Source organism: Oryzias latipes, chromosome 17 (genome assembly GCF_002234675.1).
Source record: "Oryzias latipes chromosome 17, ASM223467v1".
In the NCBI taxonomy this organism is placed as follows: domain Eukaryota; kingdom Metazoa; phylum Chordata; class Actinopteri; order Beloniformes; family Adrianichthyidae; genus Oryzias; species Oryzias latipes.
Genome location: NC_019875.2, coordinates 30,128,897 through 30,148,715, shown reverse-complemented (window position 1 = coordinate 30,148,715; position 19,819 = coordinate 30,128,897). Strand labels below are relative to the sequence as shown.

Sequence of the window (19,819 nt, the reverse complement as noted above, 5' to 3'; positions counted from 1 at the left end):
TCATTAAATATCACACTTTTATTTCTCACTTAATGTTTAAGGAATATTGTATTTTGTCATTTAGAGGCTAGAGCTTGAAATAATAGAGTGACTTTTCCCTGCTGACGCTCAGCATGAAAAACCTCCATAAGAAGTTCTCTTTTGATGTTAGACGGGACTTTTCCATCCCACTGGTGTTCATGATTTATTCACACATTTCATTAGTGAGCAGTTGTTGAACGAGCTGAATGAACATTTCCACTCAAAGGTCTGGAGCGCTGCTGCATCCAAGTCCACTCCAGGTGTGACCACATCCACAGGAGGGAGCAGAAGCTCGGCCAGAAAACGAGTCAGAGGGGGAGAAGGACGTGCAGGATGCAAGAACTCCCAGGGACTATGATGTGTTAAAGGGCATGTACTTGTATAGCGCTTTTCTACCTACAAGGACAAAGCGCTTTTACAGTCACCGACCCATTCACCCATTCAGACACACATTCACACACTGGTGGCCACTACGCTGCCAAACACAGGCGCCCACCAACCACCAGAGGCAAGGTGGGGTTCAGTGTCTTGCCCAAGGACACTTCGACTCATGTGCGTGCAAGGCAAGAATCGACCCTGCCACCTTACAATCATGGGTCAACCGCCCTACCGCTGCACCACGGCCGCCCTCATGTGGATGCAACCAGCAGCACAATGTGAGGTTGCGCGTCCCCAGCTGCATGCCTGCAGAACCATGCAGGGAACAGAGGAAGCTGCCTCACCTGCGTATGCGGTGGCGTTCTGGAAGCAACGTCATCAACAGGAGCACGCGGACAACAGCGAGGCAGCAGAGGAGACGATGGAGAACAGCTTCACAGCGTAGAAATGTCCCAGAGAAGCCGTCCATGATCCCTACAGGACGCGGTGGAGCTGCTGACCGGCACCAAACATCAACAGTAGTGAGGAAACACCAGCAAACTGAGAGGAGTGGAGACAAACAATGTTTTCCTCCTAAACTGAGAGGATTGGAGGCCATCATGATGACCCCTGCAGAAGCTTTCATGAGCTCTGAATGTCACTGGTGGCAAACAACCCCGCATGAATCCAAAGTGACAAAGTTTCCACTAACAGGAAAGCACTGATAAGCTTTACACCTACAAAATCAAGTTTTTCATCAGTGTTGGTCGTAAATGTAAACATACGTTTCCATCCAGCTGTGGAAATCTTTCTGCTCTAGAATCTTGAACGCGAACTTTTAATTTCCTTCATCTTCTTATTCTTATCCTGAGAACTTCAGACTCCTCAGAACAGGATGTTCCAGCCTCCCCTCTACTGTAGGTGCAATTCCACAACTGTCCAGCAGGGCAAGACGCGGCGCTGTGCGCTAAACCCGCAACGGTCATGCGCACAGAGTGAAAGGTCACGTGCCCACCGGTCATGCTGTGTCTTGTAACGACGCGTTAACGGCTCTTTTTTTAACGGTTAGTCGCCGCTGATTTAAGCCCGGGAGCGTCTTTACCGCAGCGGGGCCGTCTTCTGTCGACATCGGCCTCTTTTAAAACAGTCAAAACGTTTCCTGTGTTTGTTAGAGGCCCGGGAAGTATCGCGAGGTAACGTTATCTGTGGGGAACCGGGAGCTAACGGTTCCTGGACCGGGTGTGTCGGTGTTTCTATAACCATCTCTGAGATCAATGTTGTTTATTTAGCTTGAAACGTTGGTTTATAATCAGTCAATGGCAGCCTTATGTCCGCGCGCTCCACCACAAACCCGGATTATAATCAGAGATGATCGTAATCTGTAGGAATTAGCTGTTTAAACCAGAGATTAACCACCAAACCTGAAGGAGCGGTACATGAAAACAAAGCATATCACAATCACTTTACCCCCTCAAAAAAAATATATATATATATGTAAATCTGCGGTTATGGAATGACGTTTTTTATTTATTGTTTTAGAGTCTGCTTTATGTCATTTTAAAGCATTTTTGTCCATCGGTCTTTGATACTTGGTGTCATTTTAATGCAAGACCGCCTACCTACACAGGTCATCATAAAATAGGCTTCCTGTTCTAGTCCGACCCCTAACTCAAACAGGTTGTCATGAAGTGGACTTCCTGTTCTAGTCCGACCCCCTACCTACACAGGTCATCATGAAGTGGACTTCCTGTTCTGGTCCGACCCCTATCTCAAACAGGTCATCATGAAGTGGACTTCCTGTTCTAGTCTGACCCTCTGCCTACACAGGTCATCATGAAATAGGCTTCCTGTTCTAGTCCGACCCCTAACTCAAACAGGTCATCATGAAGTGGACTTCCTGTTCTAGTCCGACCCCCTACCTACACAGGTCATCATGAAGTGGACTTCCAGTTTTAGTCCGACCCCCTACCTAAACAGGTCATCATGAAGTGGACTTCCTGTTCTAGTCGGACCCCTAACTCAAAGAAGTCGTCATGAAGTGGACTTCCAGTTTTAGTCTAACCCCCTAACTTAAACACGGTGGTCTTGAAATGGACATCCAGTTTTTGTCCGAACCCCTACTTAAACAGGTCATCATGAAATAGGCTTCCTGCTCTAGTCCGACCCCTAACTCAAACAGGTTGTCATGAAGTGGACATCCAGTTTTAGTCCGACCCCCTACCTAAACAGGTCATCATGAAGTAGGCTTCCAGTTGTAGTCCGACCCCCTACCTAAACAGGTCATCATGAAGTGGACTTCCTATTGTAGTCTGACCCCCTACCTTAAGAGGTCATCATGAAGTGGACTTACTGTTGTAGTCCGACCCCCTACCTATACAGGTCATCATGAAGTGGACTTCGAGTTTTAGTCCGACCCCCTACCTTAAGAGGTCTTCATGAAGTGGACTTACTGTTGTAGTCCGACCCCCTACCTTAAGAGGTCATCATGAAGTGGACTTACTGTTGTAGTCCGACCCCCTACCTAAACAGGTCATCATGAAGTGGACTTCCTGTTGTAGTCCGACCCCCTACCTTAAGAGGTCATCACGAGGTGGACTTCCTGTTGTAGTCCGACCCCCTACCTTAACAGGTCATCATGAAGTGGACTTCCTGTTGTAGTCCGACCCCCTACCTAAACAGGTCATCATGAAGTGGACTTCCTGTTCTAGTCTGACCCCTAACTCAAACAGGTCATCATGAAGTGGACTTCCTGTTGTAGTCCAACCCCCTACCTTAACAGGTCATCATGAAGTGGACTTCCTGTTCTAGTCCGACCCCCTACCTTAAGAGGTCACCATGAAGTGGACTTCCTGTTCTAGTCTGACCCCTAACTCAAACAGGTCATCATGAAGTGGACTTCCTGTTGTAGTCCAACCCCCTACCTTAAGAGGTCACCATGAAGTGGACTTCCTGTTCTAGTCCGACCCCTCCCTCAAAGAGGTCACCATGAAGTGGACTTCCTGTTATAGTCCGACCCCCTACCTTAACCGGTCATCATGAAGTGGACTTCCTGTTCTAGTCTGACCCCTAACTCAAACAGGTCATCATGAAGTGGACTTCCTGTTGTAGTCCAACCCCCTACCTTAAGAGGTCACCATGAAGTGGACTTCCTGTTCTAGTCCGACCCCTCCCTCAAGGAGGTCACCATGAAGTGGACTTCCTGTTCTAGTCCGACCCCCTATCTACACAGGTCATCATGAAGTGGACTTCCTGTTATAGTCCGACCCCCTACCTTAACAGGTCATCATGAAGTGGACTTCCTGTTCTAGTCCGACCCCCTACCTAAACAGGTCATCGTGAAGTGGACTTCCTGTTGTAGTCCGACCCCCTACCTTAAGAGGTCACCATGAAGTGGACTTCCTGTTCTAGTCCGACCCCCTACCTTAACAGGTCGTCATGAAGTGGACTTCCTGTTCTAGTCCGACCCCCTACCTTAACAGGTCATCATGAAGTGAACTTCCTGTTCTAGTCCGACCCCCTACCTTAACAGGTCATCATGAAGTGGACTTCCTGTTCTAGTCCGACCCCCTACCTACACAGGTCATCGTGAAGTGGATTTCCTGTTGTAGTCCGACCCCCTACCTTAAGAGGTAACCTTGATGTGGACTTCCTTTTGTAGTCTGACCCCTAACTCAAACAGGTCACCATGAAGTGGACTTACTGTTGTAGTCCGACCCCCTACCTAAACAGGTCATCATGAAGTGGACTTCCTGTTGTAGTCCGACCCCCTACCTTAAGAGGTCATCACGAGGTGGACTTCCTGTTGTAGTCCGACCCCCTACCTTAACAGGTCATCATGAAGTGGACTTCCTGTTGTAGTCCGACCCCCTACCTAAACAGGTCATCATGAAGTGGACTTCCTGTTCTAGTCCGACCCCCTACCTTAAGAGGTCACCATGAAGTGGACTTCCTGTTCTAGTCTGACCCCTAACTCAAACAGGTCATCATGAAGTGGACTTCCTGTTGTAGTCCGACCCCCTACCTTAAGAGGTCGTCATGAAGTGGACTTCCTGTTCTAGTCCGACCCCCTACCTTAACAGGTCATCATGAAGTGAACTTCCTGTTCTAGTCCGACCCCCTACCTTAACAGGTCGTCATGAAGTGGACTTCCTGTTCTAGTCCGACCCCCTACCTTAACAGGTCGTCATGAAGTGGACTTCATGTTCTAGTCCGACCCCCTACCTTAACAGGTCATCATGAAGTGAACTTCCTGTTCTAGTCCGACCCCCTACCTTAACAGGTCATCATGAAGTGGACTTCCTGTTCTAGTCCGACCCCCTACCTACACAGGTCATCGTGAAGTGGATTTCCTGTTGTAGTCCGACCCCCTACCTTAAGAGGTAACCTTGATGTGGACTTCCTTTTGTAGTCTGACCCCTAACTCAAACAGGTCACCATGAAGTGGACTTACTGTTGTAGTCCGACCCCTTACCTAAACAGGTCATCATGAAGTGGACTTCCTGTTGTAGTCCGACCCCCTACCTTAAGAGGTCATCACGAGGTGGACTTCCTGTTGTAGTCCGACCCCCTACCTTAACAGGTCATCATGAAGTGGACTTCCTGTTGTAGTCCGACCCCCTACCTAAACAGGTCATCATGAAGTGGACTTCCTGTTCTAGTCCGACCCCCTACCTTAAGAGGTCACCATGAAGTGGACTTCCTGTTCTAGTCTGACCCCTAACTCAAACAGGTCATCATGAAGTGGACTTCCTGTTGTAGTCCGACCCCCTACCTTAAGAGGTCGTCATGAAGTGGACTTCCTGTTCTAGTCCGGCCCCCTACCTTAACAGGTCATCATGAAGTGAACTTCCTGTTCTAGTCCGACCCCCTACCTTAACAGGTCGTCATGAAGTGGACTTCCTGTTATAGTCCGACCCCCTACCTTAACAGGTCGTCATGAAGTGGACTTCCTGTTCTAGTCCGACCCCCTACCTTAACAGGTCATCATGAAGTGAACTTCCTGTTCTAGTCCGACCCCCTACCTTAACAGGTCATCATGAAGTGGACTTCCTGTTCTAGTCCGACCCCCTACCTACACAGGTCATCGTGAAGTGGATTTCCTGTTGTAGTCCGACCCCCTACCTAAACAGGTCATCACGAGGTGGACTTCCTGTTGTAGTCCGACCCCCTACCTTAAGAGGTAACCTTGATGTGGACTTCCTTTTGTAGTCTGACCCCTAACTCAAACAGGTCACCATGAAGTGGACTTACTGTTGTAGTCCGACCCCCTACCTAAACAGGTCATCATGAAGTGGACTTCCTGTTGTAGTCCGACCCCCTACCTTAAGAGGTCATCACGAGGTGGACTTCCTGTTGTAGTCCGACCCCCTACCTTAACAGGTCATCATGAAGTGGACTTCCTGTTGTAGTCCGACCCCCTACCTAAACAGGTCATCATGAAGTGGACTTCCTGTTCTAGTCCGACCCCCTACCTTAAGAGGTCACCATGAAGTGGACTTCCTGTTCTAGTCTGACCCCCTACCTTAAGAGGTCATCATGAAGTGGACTTCCTGTTCTAGTCCGACCCCTCCCTCAAGGAGGTCACCATGAAGTGGACTTCCTGTTCTAGTCCGACCCCCTATCTACACAGGTCACCATGAAGTGGACTTCCTGTTCTAGTCCGACCCCTCCCTCAAGGTCACCATGAAGTGGACTTCCTGTTCTAGTCCGACCCCCTATCTACACAGGTCATCATGAAGTGGACTTCCTGTTATAGTCCGACCCCCTACCTTAACAGGTCACCATGAAGTGGACTTCCTGTTCTAGTCCGACCCCCTATCTACACAGGTCATCATGAAGTGGACTTCCTGTTCTAGTCTGACCCCTCCCTCAAGGTCACCATGAAGTGAACTTCCTGTTCTAGTCCGACCCCCTATCTACACAGGTCATCATGAAGTGGACTTCCTGTTATAGTCCGACCCCCTACCTTAACAGGTCACCATGAAGTGGACTTCCTGTTATAGTCCGACCCCCTACCTTAACAGGTCACCATGAAGTGGACTTCCTGTTGTAGTCCGACCCCCTACCTAAACAGGTCATCATGAAGTGGACTTCCTGTTCTAGTCCGACCCCCTACCTTAAGAGGTCACCATGAAGTGGACTTCCTGTTCTAGTCTGACCCCCTACCTTAAGAGGTCATCATGAAGTGGACTTCCTGTTCTAGTCCGACCCCTCCCTCAAGGAGGTCACCATGAAGTGGACTTCCTGTTCTAGTCCGACCCCCTATCTACACAGGTCACCATGAAGTGGACTTCCTGTTCTAGTCCGACCCCTCCCTCAAGGTCACCATGAAGTGGACTTCCTGTTCTAGTCCGACCCCCTATCTACACAGGTCATCATGAAGTGGACTTCCTGTTATAGTCCGACCCCCTACCTTAACAGGTCACCATGAAGTGGACTTCCTGTTCTAGTCCGACCCCCTATCTACACAGGTCATCATGAAGTGGACTTCCTGTTCTAGTCTGACCCCTCCCTCAAGGTCACCATGAAGTGAACTTCCTGTTCTAGTCCGACCCCCTATCTACACAGGTCATCATGAAGTGGACTTCCTGTTATAGTCCGACCCCCTACCTTAACAGGTCACCATGAAGTGGACTTCCTGTTATAGTCCGACCCCCTACCTTAACAGGTCATCATGAATTGGACTTCCTGTTGTAGTCCGACCCCCTACCTTAAGAGGTAACCTTGATGTGGACTTCCTTTTGTAGTCTGACCCCTAACTCAAACAGGTCGTCATGATGTCGACTTTCTGTTCTAGTCCCAACCCCCTACCTAAACAGGTCATCATGAAGTGGACCTCCTGTTTTAGTCCCAACCCCCCACCCCCCCAGGAGTTAAATGCTTTAGTTATGTGTTCTTTTACTCAGGCAAAAAAATCTGATGTCCATGAAACGTTCGGTAAACACACTTTTTTCCAGGTTATAAATAGACATTGTGCAGTAAAAATGTTCTCATGTGCCCCCCCCCCAATGATCCTGAACATGCCTGGTTGGGAATCAGTCATGTAGAGGATGAATCAATAGAAAAGTAAATGTTTTAGCTTTGCTTTGTTCAAACACAGTAAGCAGGTTTTTACCATTTAAATGGCATTTATGGTTGTTGGTTCAACTCTGTAGAGACCTACTGCAGATGTTGGGTGTCACCTGAACAGCTCTCCCTGCTTTGGGAGCAGTGAAGCGGTTTTCTGCTTCAAAGCTTTTATTTTGACCCAAACTTTTACTTTAACATGAATTTATGCCGCTTCCTGTCAGGATGGAGAAGGCGACCGGCAGCCCGTCACCCAGGCCTCTGGGAGCGCCGGACAGAAGGGCGGTCAGACCCTCTGCCTCTCCGGATCAGCACTCAGACTCGCCCCCCGAGCACAAGGAGCGCCCGTCTAAGTCGCCAAGGAGACGGCGGGAGGGGAAGAGGTCACAGCGGAGGGGGGTTGGTCACGAACAGCTGCTGTTGGAGATGGAGCGGCGGAGGTTGCCAGGCCAACAGGAGCACGCCGAAGCTTCTGGTTCACCGTGCGACGCAGCGGAAAGTTCTCCCAGGAGGTCAGAACAGCAGGTTCCCAGCTGCTCCGGACCTCCCATGAAACACTCTCACCTCCTCTGTTGTTCCTCCCACTGACAGACGGGCTCACTTCCTGCATGGACCGTACCCGGCCACCCACTTCGGACCCAAAGCCTGCATTCTTCCCAACCCAACCTCTGTGATGTAAGTTCCTCTGAACTTTACGCAGACCGGCGGCGCGTTCAGGACGTTGACTCTGGAGGGTCTGTGTAGCTGCAGATAAGATAAACCCAGAATCGTCTGATTGGCTCCTCGGTAAAACGGGACGGCTCACGTGTCGGACAGACCACTGAGCCTCCGTTATGCGATCTCATGTTGAATGTTGTCTGGAGAAAATGCCCATCCTCTGTCCCAAAAAGAAGAGGTAAAGAAAAGCTTTTCTTCGCTCTTCTTCTGGTTTTTGGAGTTTGACCTGCTCTCCTGGAGTTAATGAATGACTCAGCAGTGAGGAGAAAGTCAATTTCATTCCAGCAGCAACATGGCATCGGTTTCTCTGCTGGAGGAGATCGGCCCTCCGGAATCCTCCTGGACGTTTCTCGTTTGTGTTTCAGGCACATCCAGGACCCGGCGAGCCAGAGGCTCACCTGGAACAAGCCTCCCGTCAACGTTCTGGTCATCAGGAAGGTCCGAGACGAGAGCCTGGTGGAGCCCTTCAAGCAGCTCTGCAGCTTCCTAGTAGAGGTACAGAAGGAACTGAAGTCGATGTTTCAGCTCTGATGGTTTTCCACCACAACATGAACCGTCTCCAACAGAAGTGCTGCTTTAAATGAGCTTCAAAACTTCAGCTTCAGTCACAAAAAAACATCCTAGCTGTAATAAATACATCGGCTAAACAGAGAAATGCTTCATAGTTTCAGGATTTTGTATTTTCTTACATTTTTACCAACAAAGGGTTAGAAGCCAAGAAAGAATCTGCAGGTTTCAGCTTCACTTCATCAAAGTCAGATTTCCTTTTTGAGTCCATCCTCTGGCAGACGGAGCAGACGCTGGCGCACAGCGCCGGGTCGCACGTGAGCTGCCGGTTTCTGCTCCGGAGCCCCCGTCCCCTCGTTCCGCCTGCGTGACGCATGTTGCTGTGATTCTGCGGCAGGAGAAGCAGATGATGGTGTACGTGGAGCGCAGGGTGGCCGACGACGCCTCGCTGTCCAAGGACGAAGCTTTTGGCTCCATCCGGAACCAGCTGTGCACCTTCAGAGAGGGTGAGTCCACGTCTCACAGGTTCTCCAGGAGACAAACCTCAGGATGTGACAGGACATGACCGGAGGAGCAGGAGTGCAGTTCTAAAGTCATTAGAATCAAACAGGAATGAAAATAATTACAGCCAACGAACAGATGGTTCTGATTTGAGTTGTGGTTGGGATGAGTCACGCCGCTCACATGTGACTTCAGGATATGACGACATCTCCGACTGCATCGACCTCATCATCTGCCTGGGCGGCGATGGAACTCTGCTCTACGCCTCGTCTCTGTTCCAGGTGACGGATTCTCAAAGGTTTTTAGGAAAAACGCCACTTTCTAAACATTACTTATTAAAGGAAATCACAGCTTCACTTTTCAAAGTTAAGAAAAAAATACTGATGTTAAATAAAAACCCCACCCCCCACCCCCCCATCCTTTGACGCTATCAGAGAACTGGACGAGTGATTGGTCTGGGTCCATGTTTCCATGACAACCACTCTCACCAGTCAGAAGTGAGCTTGTTGAATGCCCCCCCCCCCCCCCCCCACCTCTGGAAAATTGACTCGAGAATCTGTCAATCATTTTGAACGTGGGGACCAACAGGCTCCTCCCACTTTTATTGAGGCATCTGGTTGTTCAATTTATAACTTGAAAGAAAGAACGGTTTCAGATCCAGAACGGTTCTTCTGACCAATAGAGTAACAGGAGTCTACGGGGTTTCGGCTTCTCGGATCCACTTCTGCTTGAATCGCCAAGGGGGCGGAGTCACTCAGTCCAGTTCTCGTACGCAGTCAGTGATCAAAACATCAGCTTTGCTGTCCGTCTCCGAGCTTTGAGTGGCGCTGATGCGTTCGAGGACATCAGAAACATTCCTGATGTTTTAACAGCAGCTGGACAAAGTTGGAACTTTTAAATAAAAATACAATTTAAACAAACAGAAAACCATTTTTTGCCTGTAAAAAAGACTCAAGACTAAAGTGATTTTTAATGATATTGATCTTTTTTTCTCTGTGAAAATTGATTCAGAAATCGTTTCCTTCCAGCAGATCCTGAATCCGGATATTTCTTTAATAATTCCATTTAAAGTCGAGCAGTTTCTCATTTGTGGGATTAGAAATCCTCAGAAATCCTGACTCCAGCTGGATTTTGCTGTGAAGACAGGCTGAGGGATGTTCTGAGGTCCGTCAGACGCTGACTCGTGCCTTCTCCTCTGCAGGGCAGCGTCCCGCCCGTCATGGCCTTCCACCTCGGCTCTCTGGGTTTTCTGACACCCTTCAAGTTTGAATCCTACAAGATCGAAGTGGCCAAAGTGTTTGAAGGTGGAGTGAGGCTGGCAGTGAAACGGCGCTCCCGGCGGCGTCACTTTATGTTAAGGTGTGACTGTGGGTCCTTAGGTAACGCGGCCATCACCCTGCGCAGCCGCCTGAAGGTGAAGGTGGTGAAGGACATGCTGCAGACCGCAGAGCCGCCGCCGCCGCTGCAGGAGCACAACGGACTCCTCCCTCACGGACACACCAACAGCGAGGCTGGAAAGGTCACCCTGCAGCTGCAGGTGAGCTTTGGGCGTGGCCAGGTATGAGGCAGACTGGCAGGTGAAGTTTTACCGGCACACTGATGCTCCGCCCTCTCCGAACATCTTTGGTATTTCCGAGTGCGGCAGCTTGCAGACAGGTCTGCAGACAAACGTGTGCAGCTGTGACTGCGTCTGCGTAGCTTCCTGTTAATCCCAGATGTGGTCACGGGTCAGGGAGGGGGCATCAGCACGGTTTCTATGGAGACAGTCATAATAAAGCTCCTGGCGCACAGAGCAGGGAATGTGGGATGTTGTGAAGTTCTGTTGAGACAGTTGCTATGGCGACACTGACGTCAGTGGTGTGATCAGTAGCAAATGGGTGTTTAATGATTCCCGGTCGTCTGACGCCGCCGCCACTTCCCCACATCTGCAGTTTCCTCTAGAGGCGGACTGTTTAAGAGCAGGCGGAGGTCTCATCATGATTTCTTCAGACAGGCGTCACGGCTCGCTGCCGTGTGATGACGGCGTGCAGACTCCAGGGGGCAGACATGAGCGTGATCGCCATCATGTGATCGTCTGGTTTTATTTTTAAATTCACACAGACATGAAGGAGCCTTCTGTCATCTGGCCCACAGGGGGCAGCAGAGGAGTCGGTCCTGATGAAGATGAAGAGGAGCCTTTTAAAGGATCCATTTTATGATGATCAGGCCTGTAAAGATCAAACTCAACCTTGTGATTCATTTACTTCATTCAGATTCTTTTCATGATCGTCTTTCTTGCTGTGAAACTTGGCAGTTTTCACATTTTCAAAATATGGAAAAAATCTACCGCCACACGTTGACCTTTAGTAATAATAATAATACATTTTATTTCAAGCGCCTTTAAGGTCACCCAAGGTCGTGTGCAAGGTTAAGAAAAACAGAATAAAACATCAATAAGAAATTATCAGAGTAAAACATGAGTAAACATAAAAACATAAAAACAGGATAGAAACAGACAAATGAGGTTGTGTTAACTGAATGGATTAACTGTACGATTGTTTGGAGAGATGAGTCTTGAGTTTGGATTTGAACAGTGGCAGCGTGTCGGTATTGCGTAAATCTGGAGGAAGAGAATTCCATAGCTGGGGGGCAGAGTGACTGAAAGCTCTGCCCCCCATGGTGGCAAGACGGGCAGGTGGGACTTGGAGCTGGAGAGAGGAAGAGGAGCGGAGAGATCGGGAGGGAATGGAAATGTGAAGAAGATCAGAAATGTAGGGTGGAGCCGGGTTATGGAGTGCTTTGAAGGTGATGAGGAGAATCTTGAAACTGATCCTTTGTTTTATGGGAAGCCAGTGTAAGTCTTGGAGAACTGGTGTGATGTGGTGGGATAACGGGGTCCTGGTGATGATGGGGGCTGCAGAGTTTTGGAGAAGCTGCAGTTTCTTGAGAGTTTTATTGTGAAAACCAAACAGGAGGGAATTACAATAATCGATCCGAGACGTAACAAGACTATGAACAAGAACAGCAGTTGTGTGAGGAGAGAGAGAAAGGCGGAGACGAGATATATTCCGGAGATGAAAGTAAGCAGAACGGGTGATGTTATTAATGAGATCTGACCTTTGACCTCAGGAAGAGGCCGCCCTGTTGAATTAAAAAAATCTTTTTAGGTCAAGGCTCCTATAGATTTGAATCCATCACCTCCTAACTGCGGGAATAAATACTGGATTTCACATTTGTAGATTTTAAACGGCGTTGGCGTGGCGAGCTTCTGAAGGTGGCGTTACTCTGTTGCTCGCACCTATTCTAGTGGAAGATTGTGAAAATTCAATTTATGAATCGTTGGCTTTAGATGAAAGAAATTTATGATGTGAACATATTGGGAATGTGGGCGTGGCTAACAAAAAACCTCTGTTGCCATGGAAATCCAAAGGTTCACTTTCGCTGGTTCTTCTAAAAATGTCATGGATCTGTCTGCCCCCCCCCCCCCCCCCCCCCCCCCCCCCCCCCCCCCCCCCCGGCGACCCTAAACAGAAGTGGTTGCTATGAAGATAAAACCCACAGAAAAGCCAGTTTTGCCGAAGTGGAATTTGTCACGTCCGGGTCTGATGGGGGCGTGGCAGCCGCTTAGCCAGAGGGCGGGTCAAAAGGGCCGGCAGAGATGTACGACGTAGAGTAATTAAAAAGGATGAAATAGTTTGTGGTTCCAGGAAGTTCTTCTGCCTGCTGAGCGTCAGGCTCTGAAGCTCCTCTGATCTGCGCTCAGGTGTTGAACGAGGTGGTGGTGGACCGAGGTCCGTCCTCCTACCTGTCCAACGTGGACCTGTACCTTGACGGACGCCTCATCACCTCCGTGCAGGGCGACGGTGAGTGGGGAACGTCCGCCGACGCGCGGAAAGCCCCAGAATGTTCACGCCTCCCCTTCTGCAGGCCTGATCGTGTCCACGCCCACGGGGAGCACGGCGTACGCAGCCGCGGCGGGAGCGTCCATGATCCACCCCAACGTCCCCGCCATCATGGTCACGCCCATCTGCCCCCACTCGCTCTCGTTCAGGCCCATCGTGGTGCCGGCTGGCGTGGAGCTCATGGTAGGATGGCGGTCTGGAACGGCGTCGGTAAAATGATTTTCAATCAGGAAAGAAAAGATCTCTGATCCTCTGGAGGTGATTTCAGATCACGCTGTCTCCTGATGCGCGAAACGCCGCCTGGGTTTCGTTTGACGGCAGGCGGCGGCAGGAGATCCGGCACGGAGACTGGTGAGGAGGCTCGAGCAGCTGCTTTGACCTGTGGGATTTTCCCGCCTAAAATTCTGAACGGTTCCGCCTTTCAGCATCAAGATCACCACGTCGTGTTACCCCGTCCCGTCCATCTGCTGCCACGACCTGGTCTACGACTGGTTCGAGAGCCTGGCTCAGTGTCTGCACTGGAACGTGCGGAAGCGGCAGGCCCGGCTGGCGGACATCTCCGACTCCTCAGACACGGAGAGCTGAAGGTCCTCCTGCAGGAGCCGGACGCCATCACGCCATCGCCACATTCCACCGCAGCGTCTTCTTTAGCGTTAGGAGAGAAATGTTCTGATCCAGTTTTTAAAATGTACATTTAGACCCAAACTACGCTTGAATGTTCTGTAAATGGCTTTGATCGCTTTTGACCGTCAGGAGAAGCTCCGCCTCCAAACTGTAAATGTGTACATACAGGAGCCAGAGATATAGAAGATGAGGTGATATTTATACATTTGCAGACGTTAGTTCAGAATGACGTGTCCATAAATCTGGGTGGTAGAAGAACCGGGCCGGTCTCATCGGACCATGATGGTCCTGTCACAGAAAATGGGAGAAGCAGAAATAAAAATCCGTCTTTGTCTCAGCGTCCTCTGGTTTCATGCAGGACAAAAAGATGGTGGACGCCGCTTTCTAGAGCTTTTATTGCAATGATAACATACAGATAATCCAGACGTCACAGAGTTACAATCCGGTATCGCAGGAGACAATATAGAGAATGATAAAGATCCGACCCAGACACGAGATTCCCGACCGTACGAGGGGGAGGGGCTTCCTCCCCGCAGAGTGAAAACGCCACAACGCTGTGCCGCGTTCAAGGACATCCAGAACAATCGACTGTCTGTGGAAAAGGTCCAAACGCTTAGAGGCACCGCCGGCCGGCGCGCTGGCGGCTGACAGAGATGCACTTTGCCCTTCAGAGAGGAAACAAAAATATGGCGGCGACATCAACAAAAGCATGAATGGAAAAAAATAAAAGGGTTACGTGGACAGAATTCACGGCGGCGAGGTTTCCGTGACAGAAATGCAGACAAAAGCCGGCAGAGCTCACCTGATCTACCTGCAAACCGCTGATGTCAGGCGGTTTCACTCTTTACATGACCGTAGAAAACAAACTTTTGTACAAAAAAATGATTTAGAGCGTTTTCATGGATCTGATATATCTATAGAACTTATACATAAAGGATACATTTATACTTAAATATCTTTTGCTGCCACTAAAAGCCTCTAAGTCATTTCTAAAAGGTTGGACCCCCCAGCTCCAAGCGGTCCCACGGAGCTGGATTCAGAAGTACTCTGACTGCTTTCCCATAATGCATTGTGCCGGGCTGAACAGGCCTCGTCTGGAGGCGCGAAGCATCGGAACGGTTTCATTGAGACCAAAATCTTGAATTAGCTGCACCTTTTCTGTGCTTTTCTTCCTGTTGGTTTGTAAAAGATGCGATCAGAAGACCCCCCCCCCCCCGGGTTTCTGCTGCGTTTTGGCACCGCCGTCCCACCTCTGCTTCCTGTGGACTTCCTGCAGAGGCTTCTAGTTCAGAGGAAGTGAAGGATGAGGACCGAACTTTCCCATCAGCCCACGGGGCCTCTTCTCTTTGGGTTTGGTCCACTTCAGGTGGTTCTGCTGCCTGAGAAAACAATCAGACGAGGGGGGGAGGGGGGTCTGGTCTAGTCTGGCCCTTTACGACCAGACTAGCAGGTCGTTTGGGTTTGAACTTCAGCACAAACTCCCAGGAGAAGAATGAGCCTGGGTGACAGGAAGGAGCAGGAAGGAGCAGAGAGGAACAGGTGAGGAGCAGGAAGGAGGTGAGGAGGTGAGGAGCAGGAAGGAGGTGAGGAGCAGGGAGGAGGTGAGGAGCAGGAAGGAGGTGAGGAGCAGGGAGGAGGTGAGGAGCAGGGAGGAGGTGAGGAGCAGGAAGGAGGTGAGGAGCAGGGAGGAGGTGAGGAGCAGGGAGGAGGTGAGAAGGTCTGATGGCTTCCTCAGGCGGCTGGTTCATTTAATATAAATTACATTTGGCCGATCCTTCTTTCTGAGACACTTTTATTGCCGTTAGTCTTTCATCGTTTTCCATTCCAGAATAGTTTAGTGGAAGATCTTGAAAAGGGGGCGGAGCCTCTGCAGACTCAGAACCACACTAACACGTCCTGGTGTCACAGCAGGAGGAAGGAAAGAAGAGAGTGATGGAATCTGAACAAGTTTATGTTTCTGCAGTCTAGGGTTTAGTCTCTTCTTTCCTGACAGGAGCCTCCTCCTCCTCTTCCTCTTCCTCTTCCTCCTCCTCCTCCTCTGTGTGCTGCTCCAGCTCCTCCCTGGTGATCATCTCAAAGTCGTTTCCGTTGCTGTGTTGGGAGCCTTCGTCCTCCCGCCGGTCGCTGTCTGTGTCGGAGTGACGCTCCGCCTCCTCCTCGCCCCCCTCCGCCTCTTTGCTCTCCTTTTGACCCACGTCTTTACTCTCCTCCTCTTCGTCTTCCTCGTCTTCATCGTCGGCATCCTTCTTCTCGCTGTCTGACTTCTCCTCGCTGTCTGACCTCTGAGCTTTGGTGGAGGCGGCGCCGCTCTTTTCGTCCGTTTTGTCCGAGCCCTTCTTGTCTTTAGGCCGCGGCCCTTTGTACTCGTGGGTGTAGAGCGGCCGGAACGAGTCGATGAAACCCACGTCCGCCGTCAGGTTGGGGAGGAACCAGAAGTGGTGGCGCCCGCCGGTCACCAGCCAGATGATGAGGAAGAGGATGCAGCGGGCTGAGCAGGAAGAAAGCAAACGTGAGTCATGGAGGAACCCGCCACCTCAGACGCGTCAAAGGTTTGAGCACTGACCGACAGCCAGCAGCAGGATGCTCGCCACGAAGCAGCCGGCGGCGACGCTCAGGTAGTACACCCCCACCCGCATCTCTGCCGGCCACAGCGGGAAAAGCGTGGCGGCGATCACCGCGATCACTGAGACACACAGAGAGAAAGAGCCACTGTGACATCACACACGCCGCACGCCCGGCACACACGGACTTACCCAGGATCAGGCCCATGGCGAAGGTCTTGAAGTGAACCGGGTCGTAGATCCACACATACACCTGCAGAAGAGAGAGGACGTCTGTGATCCAGAAACCGCTTATGAAGTCCACCGGGACGAGCAGAACCCACCAGAACCGGTCTGGTGGTTCTACGTTCACGCCGCTCTCAGAAACGCTGTAAACGAGCTTCTGCGTTCAACACTCTTCCGTTCACGCGTTGCTATGGAGAGTTTAAGACCGTTTGGGGCTTCATGTACAAACCGCGGGTTGAAGGTTAAACCAGGTCAAACTTTGGCCAATCAGGGATTTGGTAGGCCTCCTTTGTAGTAATCATTGGAAATTGATCATGAAGGAGAAATGAATAATTGCGTCCTTCATGTGCCGGAGCAGATCTGTAAGAAGAAAGATTCCCTCCAAGCCTCTTCCAGCTGCAGGAGGCGGCCGTGCGGCGGTATCGGGTAGCGACGGTGCAGCTGCAACACCAGGGGCTAAATGCGCATTAGAGAATGGGGGCTCTTCAGGGCTCCCCCGATGTGAACGTAGCTAAGAACGTCACAGATCTGCCCTCCTCCTGTTCCACACGCTGCAGCTGAGAACTGCAGTCACCTGACGGCCTCCAGGTAACACGAGTCCGACGAGCACATGAGCATGTGCCACGGGGGGTGTGTGTGTGTGTGTCAGAGGTCAGAGGTTAGACGCTTCTGACCTCATTTCCGTCCAGAAACAGCTGATCTTCGTGCAGCTCCAGTTTAAACTTCTTCTTCACCTCCTTCTTCTTCTTGGGCGTTCCTGGACTGTCATCCTGGGGAAACAAAACATCCTGAATCATCTTCACAACAGGATCAGACACGGTGCTGGTGTCAAACTGACTGATTGATCTTTTGATCGGCCTTAATCAATAACCAACACAAAAACTGAGGGTTGCCTCAAAGATCTGACTCTAAACACAGCGGAAGCAGGAGTTGGATCACTTCCTGCCTTCACATCAAAGGGTCCAAACTGAGGAGACAAATTTGGCTTTTATTTTGAAAGAATCTCCCAACAAAACCTGGGATTGCAGTGTTTGAAAGGCGTGTTGTGTTCAGCAGCTTTGGTGTCACGTACACTTTTCTCCTTCTTGGTTTCAGCTGCTTTTGTCTCCTTCTTCTTCTCTTTCTCCTTCTTCCCCTTCTTCTCCTCCTCCTTGCCGCTGTCGCTCTTGGTCTTCTCCTTCTCCTTCTTGACGTCTTTCTCTGTCTTTTTCTTCATGACTTTCAAAGCTCGGTGGAAGAACTGCATCTTCAAAAGTCTGCGGAGAAGACCAAAGACCTGCTGGTCAGAAGCTGGACAGCGAGTCAGAGGAAATGCTGCTGCAGGAGGAAGGTGGAGCTGCAAAGCAAAGTGATGAAAGGCTTCATGTCTGCAGAAGACGATCGTCTGACAGAAGGTTTAGGAGGAGAGTTTGTCTGAAATGTCAGCCTGAACCAAAAGATCCCCATCTTGATTGAGTCTCAGTCCACCTTCACCCATTCTGGACATAAGAGGGCAAAGGGGGGCTTTTGATCTGTAACGTTATTTCTGACACAGAGGAAACAGTTCAGTGATGTTTCAGAATAAAAGTCTACAGAAAACCCAAGCATATTGAACCCCCGTGTGTCCGTCCGACCTGTTGCAGTAATTCACCACCGACTCCCTGGTGGTGAAGAGCGCCTCCTCCCCCTTCTTGGCTTTGGCCCACTTGGAGTCCAGCAGACAGTCTACCGCTTTGGAGGCTGAAACAGACGACCACAGGAGATCCGTTTACGCTTCCATCACTGTCCTGTGGAGGAGACGGCTCCTCGGCAGAATTTCTGTGGCCACCGCCTCACAGATTCAGACGTCCAACAATCTGTCAGGCAGCCGTTTGCATCTGAACCAAAGCAATTTGATGCGAAGCAGGACGGGAGCGCTAATCCCATCATCTAATCCCATCATCTATCCTACAGATCAGACTACAGGAGCCGCTGATTCATCTCCAGCTCTTCTGGTGTGATGGATGAGCTTTGGTGCAACGTGTGTCAGCAGGAAGCAGGATGACCCTCAAACAAACGGGGGGGGGTAAAGTTCTGTGTCTCCAGGAGGAGCAGCAGCTCCTAAACAGTTACGACCTGCCGACCAAACGGCGCCCAAACTAACCAAAGGAGCAGCAGACACATGGGAGGGGCCACAGCAGACTCACCTATGAAGTAGTCGACTCTGTGGCCCATCATGTTGGTGGACTTGGTGGGACAGTTGAAGCGAAGGTACTTGGCCACCGCCTTTTCCTCCTTGGAGGGCTCGCTGACCTCCTGCAGACAAAGGAAAGCTTGGAGCAGAAGAACCAAACTTCTCCTCAGTTTGAGGAGGTGAACAGGCGGCGTGAGGAGAAAAGGTGAACAGAACTTCTGTTCCACATCACAACCCGTGTGACGGAGAACCGCAGTGAGCATCTTCATCATGTTAGGATCACTTCACGGCGGTGGACTTCTGGTTAAACCCCTCCTTCCCCCTTTTGCCCCTCACTTTGGGGGGGTCACCACAGTAAAGCCCCGCCTCCCTAATCCCTGACTGAATTGGATTGGCTTCGGTTTGGACACCAGATGTCCTTCCTGACAACCAGCACCAGCAAACGAATGTGGGGAGATGGCGCCCCCGTGTGGTTGCTTTATTTATCCAATTTATTCATCAAATTTCCATCATAAACCAACTAGGTTTGATTCAAATGTTTTCTGCCTTTAAAGAAGATTTGAAGTAAGAAAAGGAGAAACTATTTAGTAATAAAATTTTGAATTTTACAAATATAACACAAACGCTGGAAGAAAGAAGAGATTCCTTTATAAATAACTTAATTTCTGAAACGTCGTCAATTGAAACCACTCCAACTATTCTCCCAGAGGGGCAGCAAACTGATTCTGTAGAAATATCCAAACGTACAGCAGCTTTTCTCTGTAAACTTAGTGAAGATTTGGTTTTAACACAAACAGAAATCCCAGCGATGAGGCATCGTTTGGTGACTCATGTAAATCCCTTCAAACAGTCAAAAAACCGTCACAGCGAGACGTTTGTCCCGTCACTCGCGGTGCGGTTCGCTCTGCTGCCAGCAGGCTTCAACCACAGGAAAGCACCGACTCTGTGGTTCTGACCCGCAGCTGAGGAAGACTAACCAGAATGTGGTTCGGTTTGGAGAAGCAGGTTAGCAGTCACGTCCCACTTCCTGCACCAGACGAGGAAAGTCTGGTGCAGGAAGCTTCAGCTGTGGTCCGTTCCAGACTGTGGCACAGTCCATAAACTGGACGTTTGTTGTGTTAAACCGTTATGCAATTCCAGAGTCTAAGGAGCAAACCAGCTCCGCTCACGGCCATCAGCACATGAAGAAGATAACACAGCAAGACTGT

The 19,819-nt window shown here is 50.2% G+C and overlaps 2 protein-coding genes across 5 annotated transcripts in view; one reads left to right on the top strand and one right to left on the bottom strand.

Annotated features, from left to right (window-relative positions):
• The first annotated feature begins 1,345 nt into the window (after nucleotides 1-1,345).
• LOC101167825 (NAD kinase) lies at nucleotides 1,346-14,011 on the top strand. 4 transcript variants are annotated; one of them, XM_011487085.3, is made up of 12 exons: nucleotides 1,346-1,442; nucleotides 7,668-7,955; nucleotides 8,035-8,118; nucleotides 8,526-8,655; nucleotides 9,065-9,173; nucleotides 9,364-9,449; nucleotides 10,370-10,472; nucleotides 10,548-10,705; nucleotides 12,911-13,010; nucleotides 13,075-13,232; nucleotides 13,318-13,400; nucleotides 13,475-14,011. In XM_011487085.3, exons 2-12 carry the CDS (start codon nucleotides 7,669-7,671, stop codon nucleotides 13,632-13,634), a joined length of 1,458 nt encoding a protein of 485 aa, XP_011485387.1. In that variant the 5' UTR covers nucleotides 1,346-1,442; nucleotide 7,668; the 3' UTR covers nucleotides 13,635-14,011. The 4 variants fall into 4 exon arrangements, with proteins under 4 accessions (XP_011485387.1, XP_020566906.1, XP_020566905.1 ...); XM_020711247.1 differs by having other exon boundaries at nucleotides 1,376-1,571; XM_020711246.2 differs by lacking the exon at nucleotides 1,346-1,442 and adding an exon at nucleotides 7,037-7,095.
• A 1,436-nt stretch (nucleotides 14,012-15,447) lies between these two features.
• Nucleotides 15,448-19,819, bottom strand: part of sec62 (SEC62 homolog, preprotein translocation factor) — a 6,293-nt gene continuing 1,921 nt past the window's right edge. Inside the window, exons 2-8 of the mRNA XM_004079458.3 lie at nucleotides 18,625-18,733; nucleotides 18,073-18,178; nucleotides 17,532-17,715; nucleotides 17,134-17,229; nucleotides 16,427-16,487; nucleotides 16,237-16,356; nucleotides 15,448-16,161 (exon numbers count right to left, since the gene is read on the bottom strand). Coding sequence (XP_004079506.3) covers nucleotides 15,638-16,161; nucleotides 16,237-16,356; nucleotides 16,427-16,487; nucleotides 17,134-17,229; nucleotides 17,532-17,715; nucleotides 18,073-18,178; nucleotides 18,625-18,733 — 1,200 coding nt within the window. The 3' untranslated portion in view covers nucleotides 15,448-15,637. The remainder of the gene's footprint in view (nucleotides 16,162-16,236; nucleotides 16,357-16,426; nucleotides 16,488-17,133; nucleotides 17,230-17,531; nucleotides 17,716-18,072; nucleotides 18,179-18,624; nucleotides 18,734-19,819) is intronic.

Bases quoted from the DNA above. Each gene is read 5' to 3' on its own strand.
- LOC101167825 (XM_020711246.2), top strand. From the start codon at position 7,052: ATGAATTGGACTTCCTGTTGTAGTCCGACCCCCTACCTTAAGAG. The intron at 8,119-8,525 runs GTAAGTTCCTCT...TTTGTGTTTCAG, and splicing joins CCCAACCCAACCTCTGTGAT to GCACATCCAGGACCCGGCGA. The intron at 10,473-10,547 runs GTGGAGTGAGGC...GTGGGTCCTTAG, and splicing joins AGTGGCCAAAGTGTTTGAAG to GTAACGCGGCCATCACCCTG.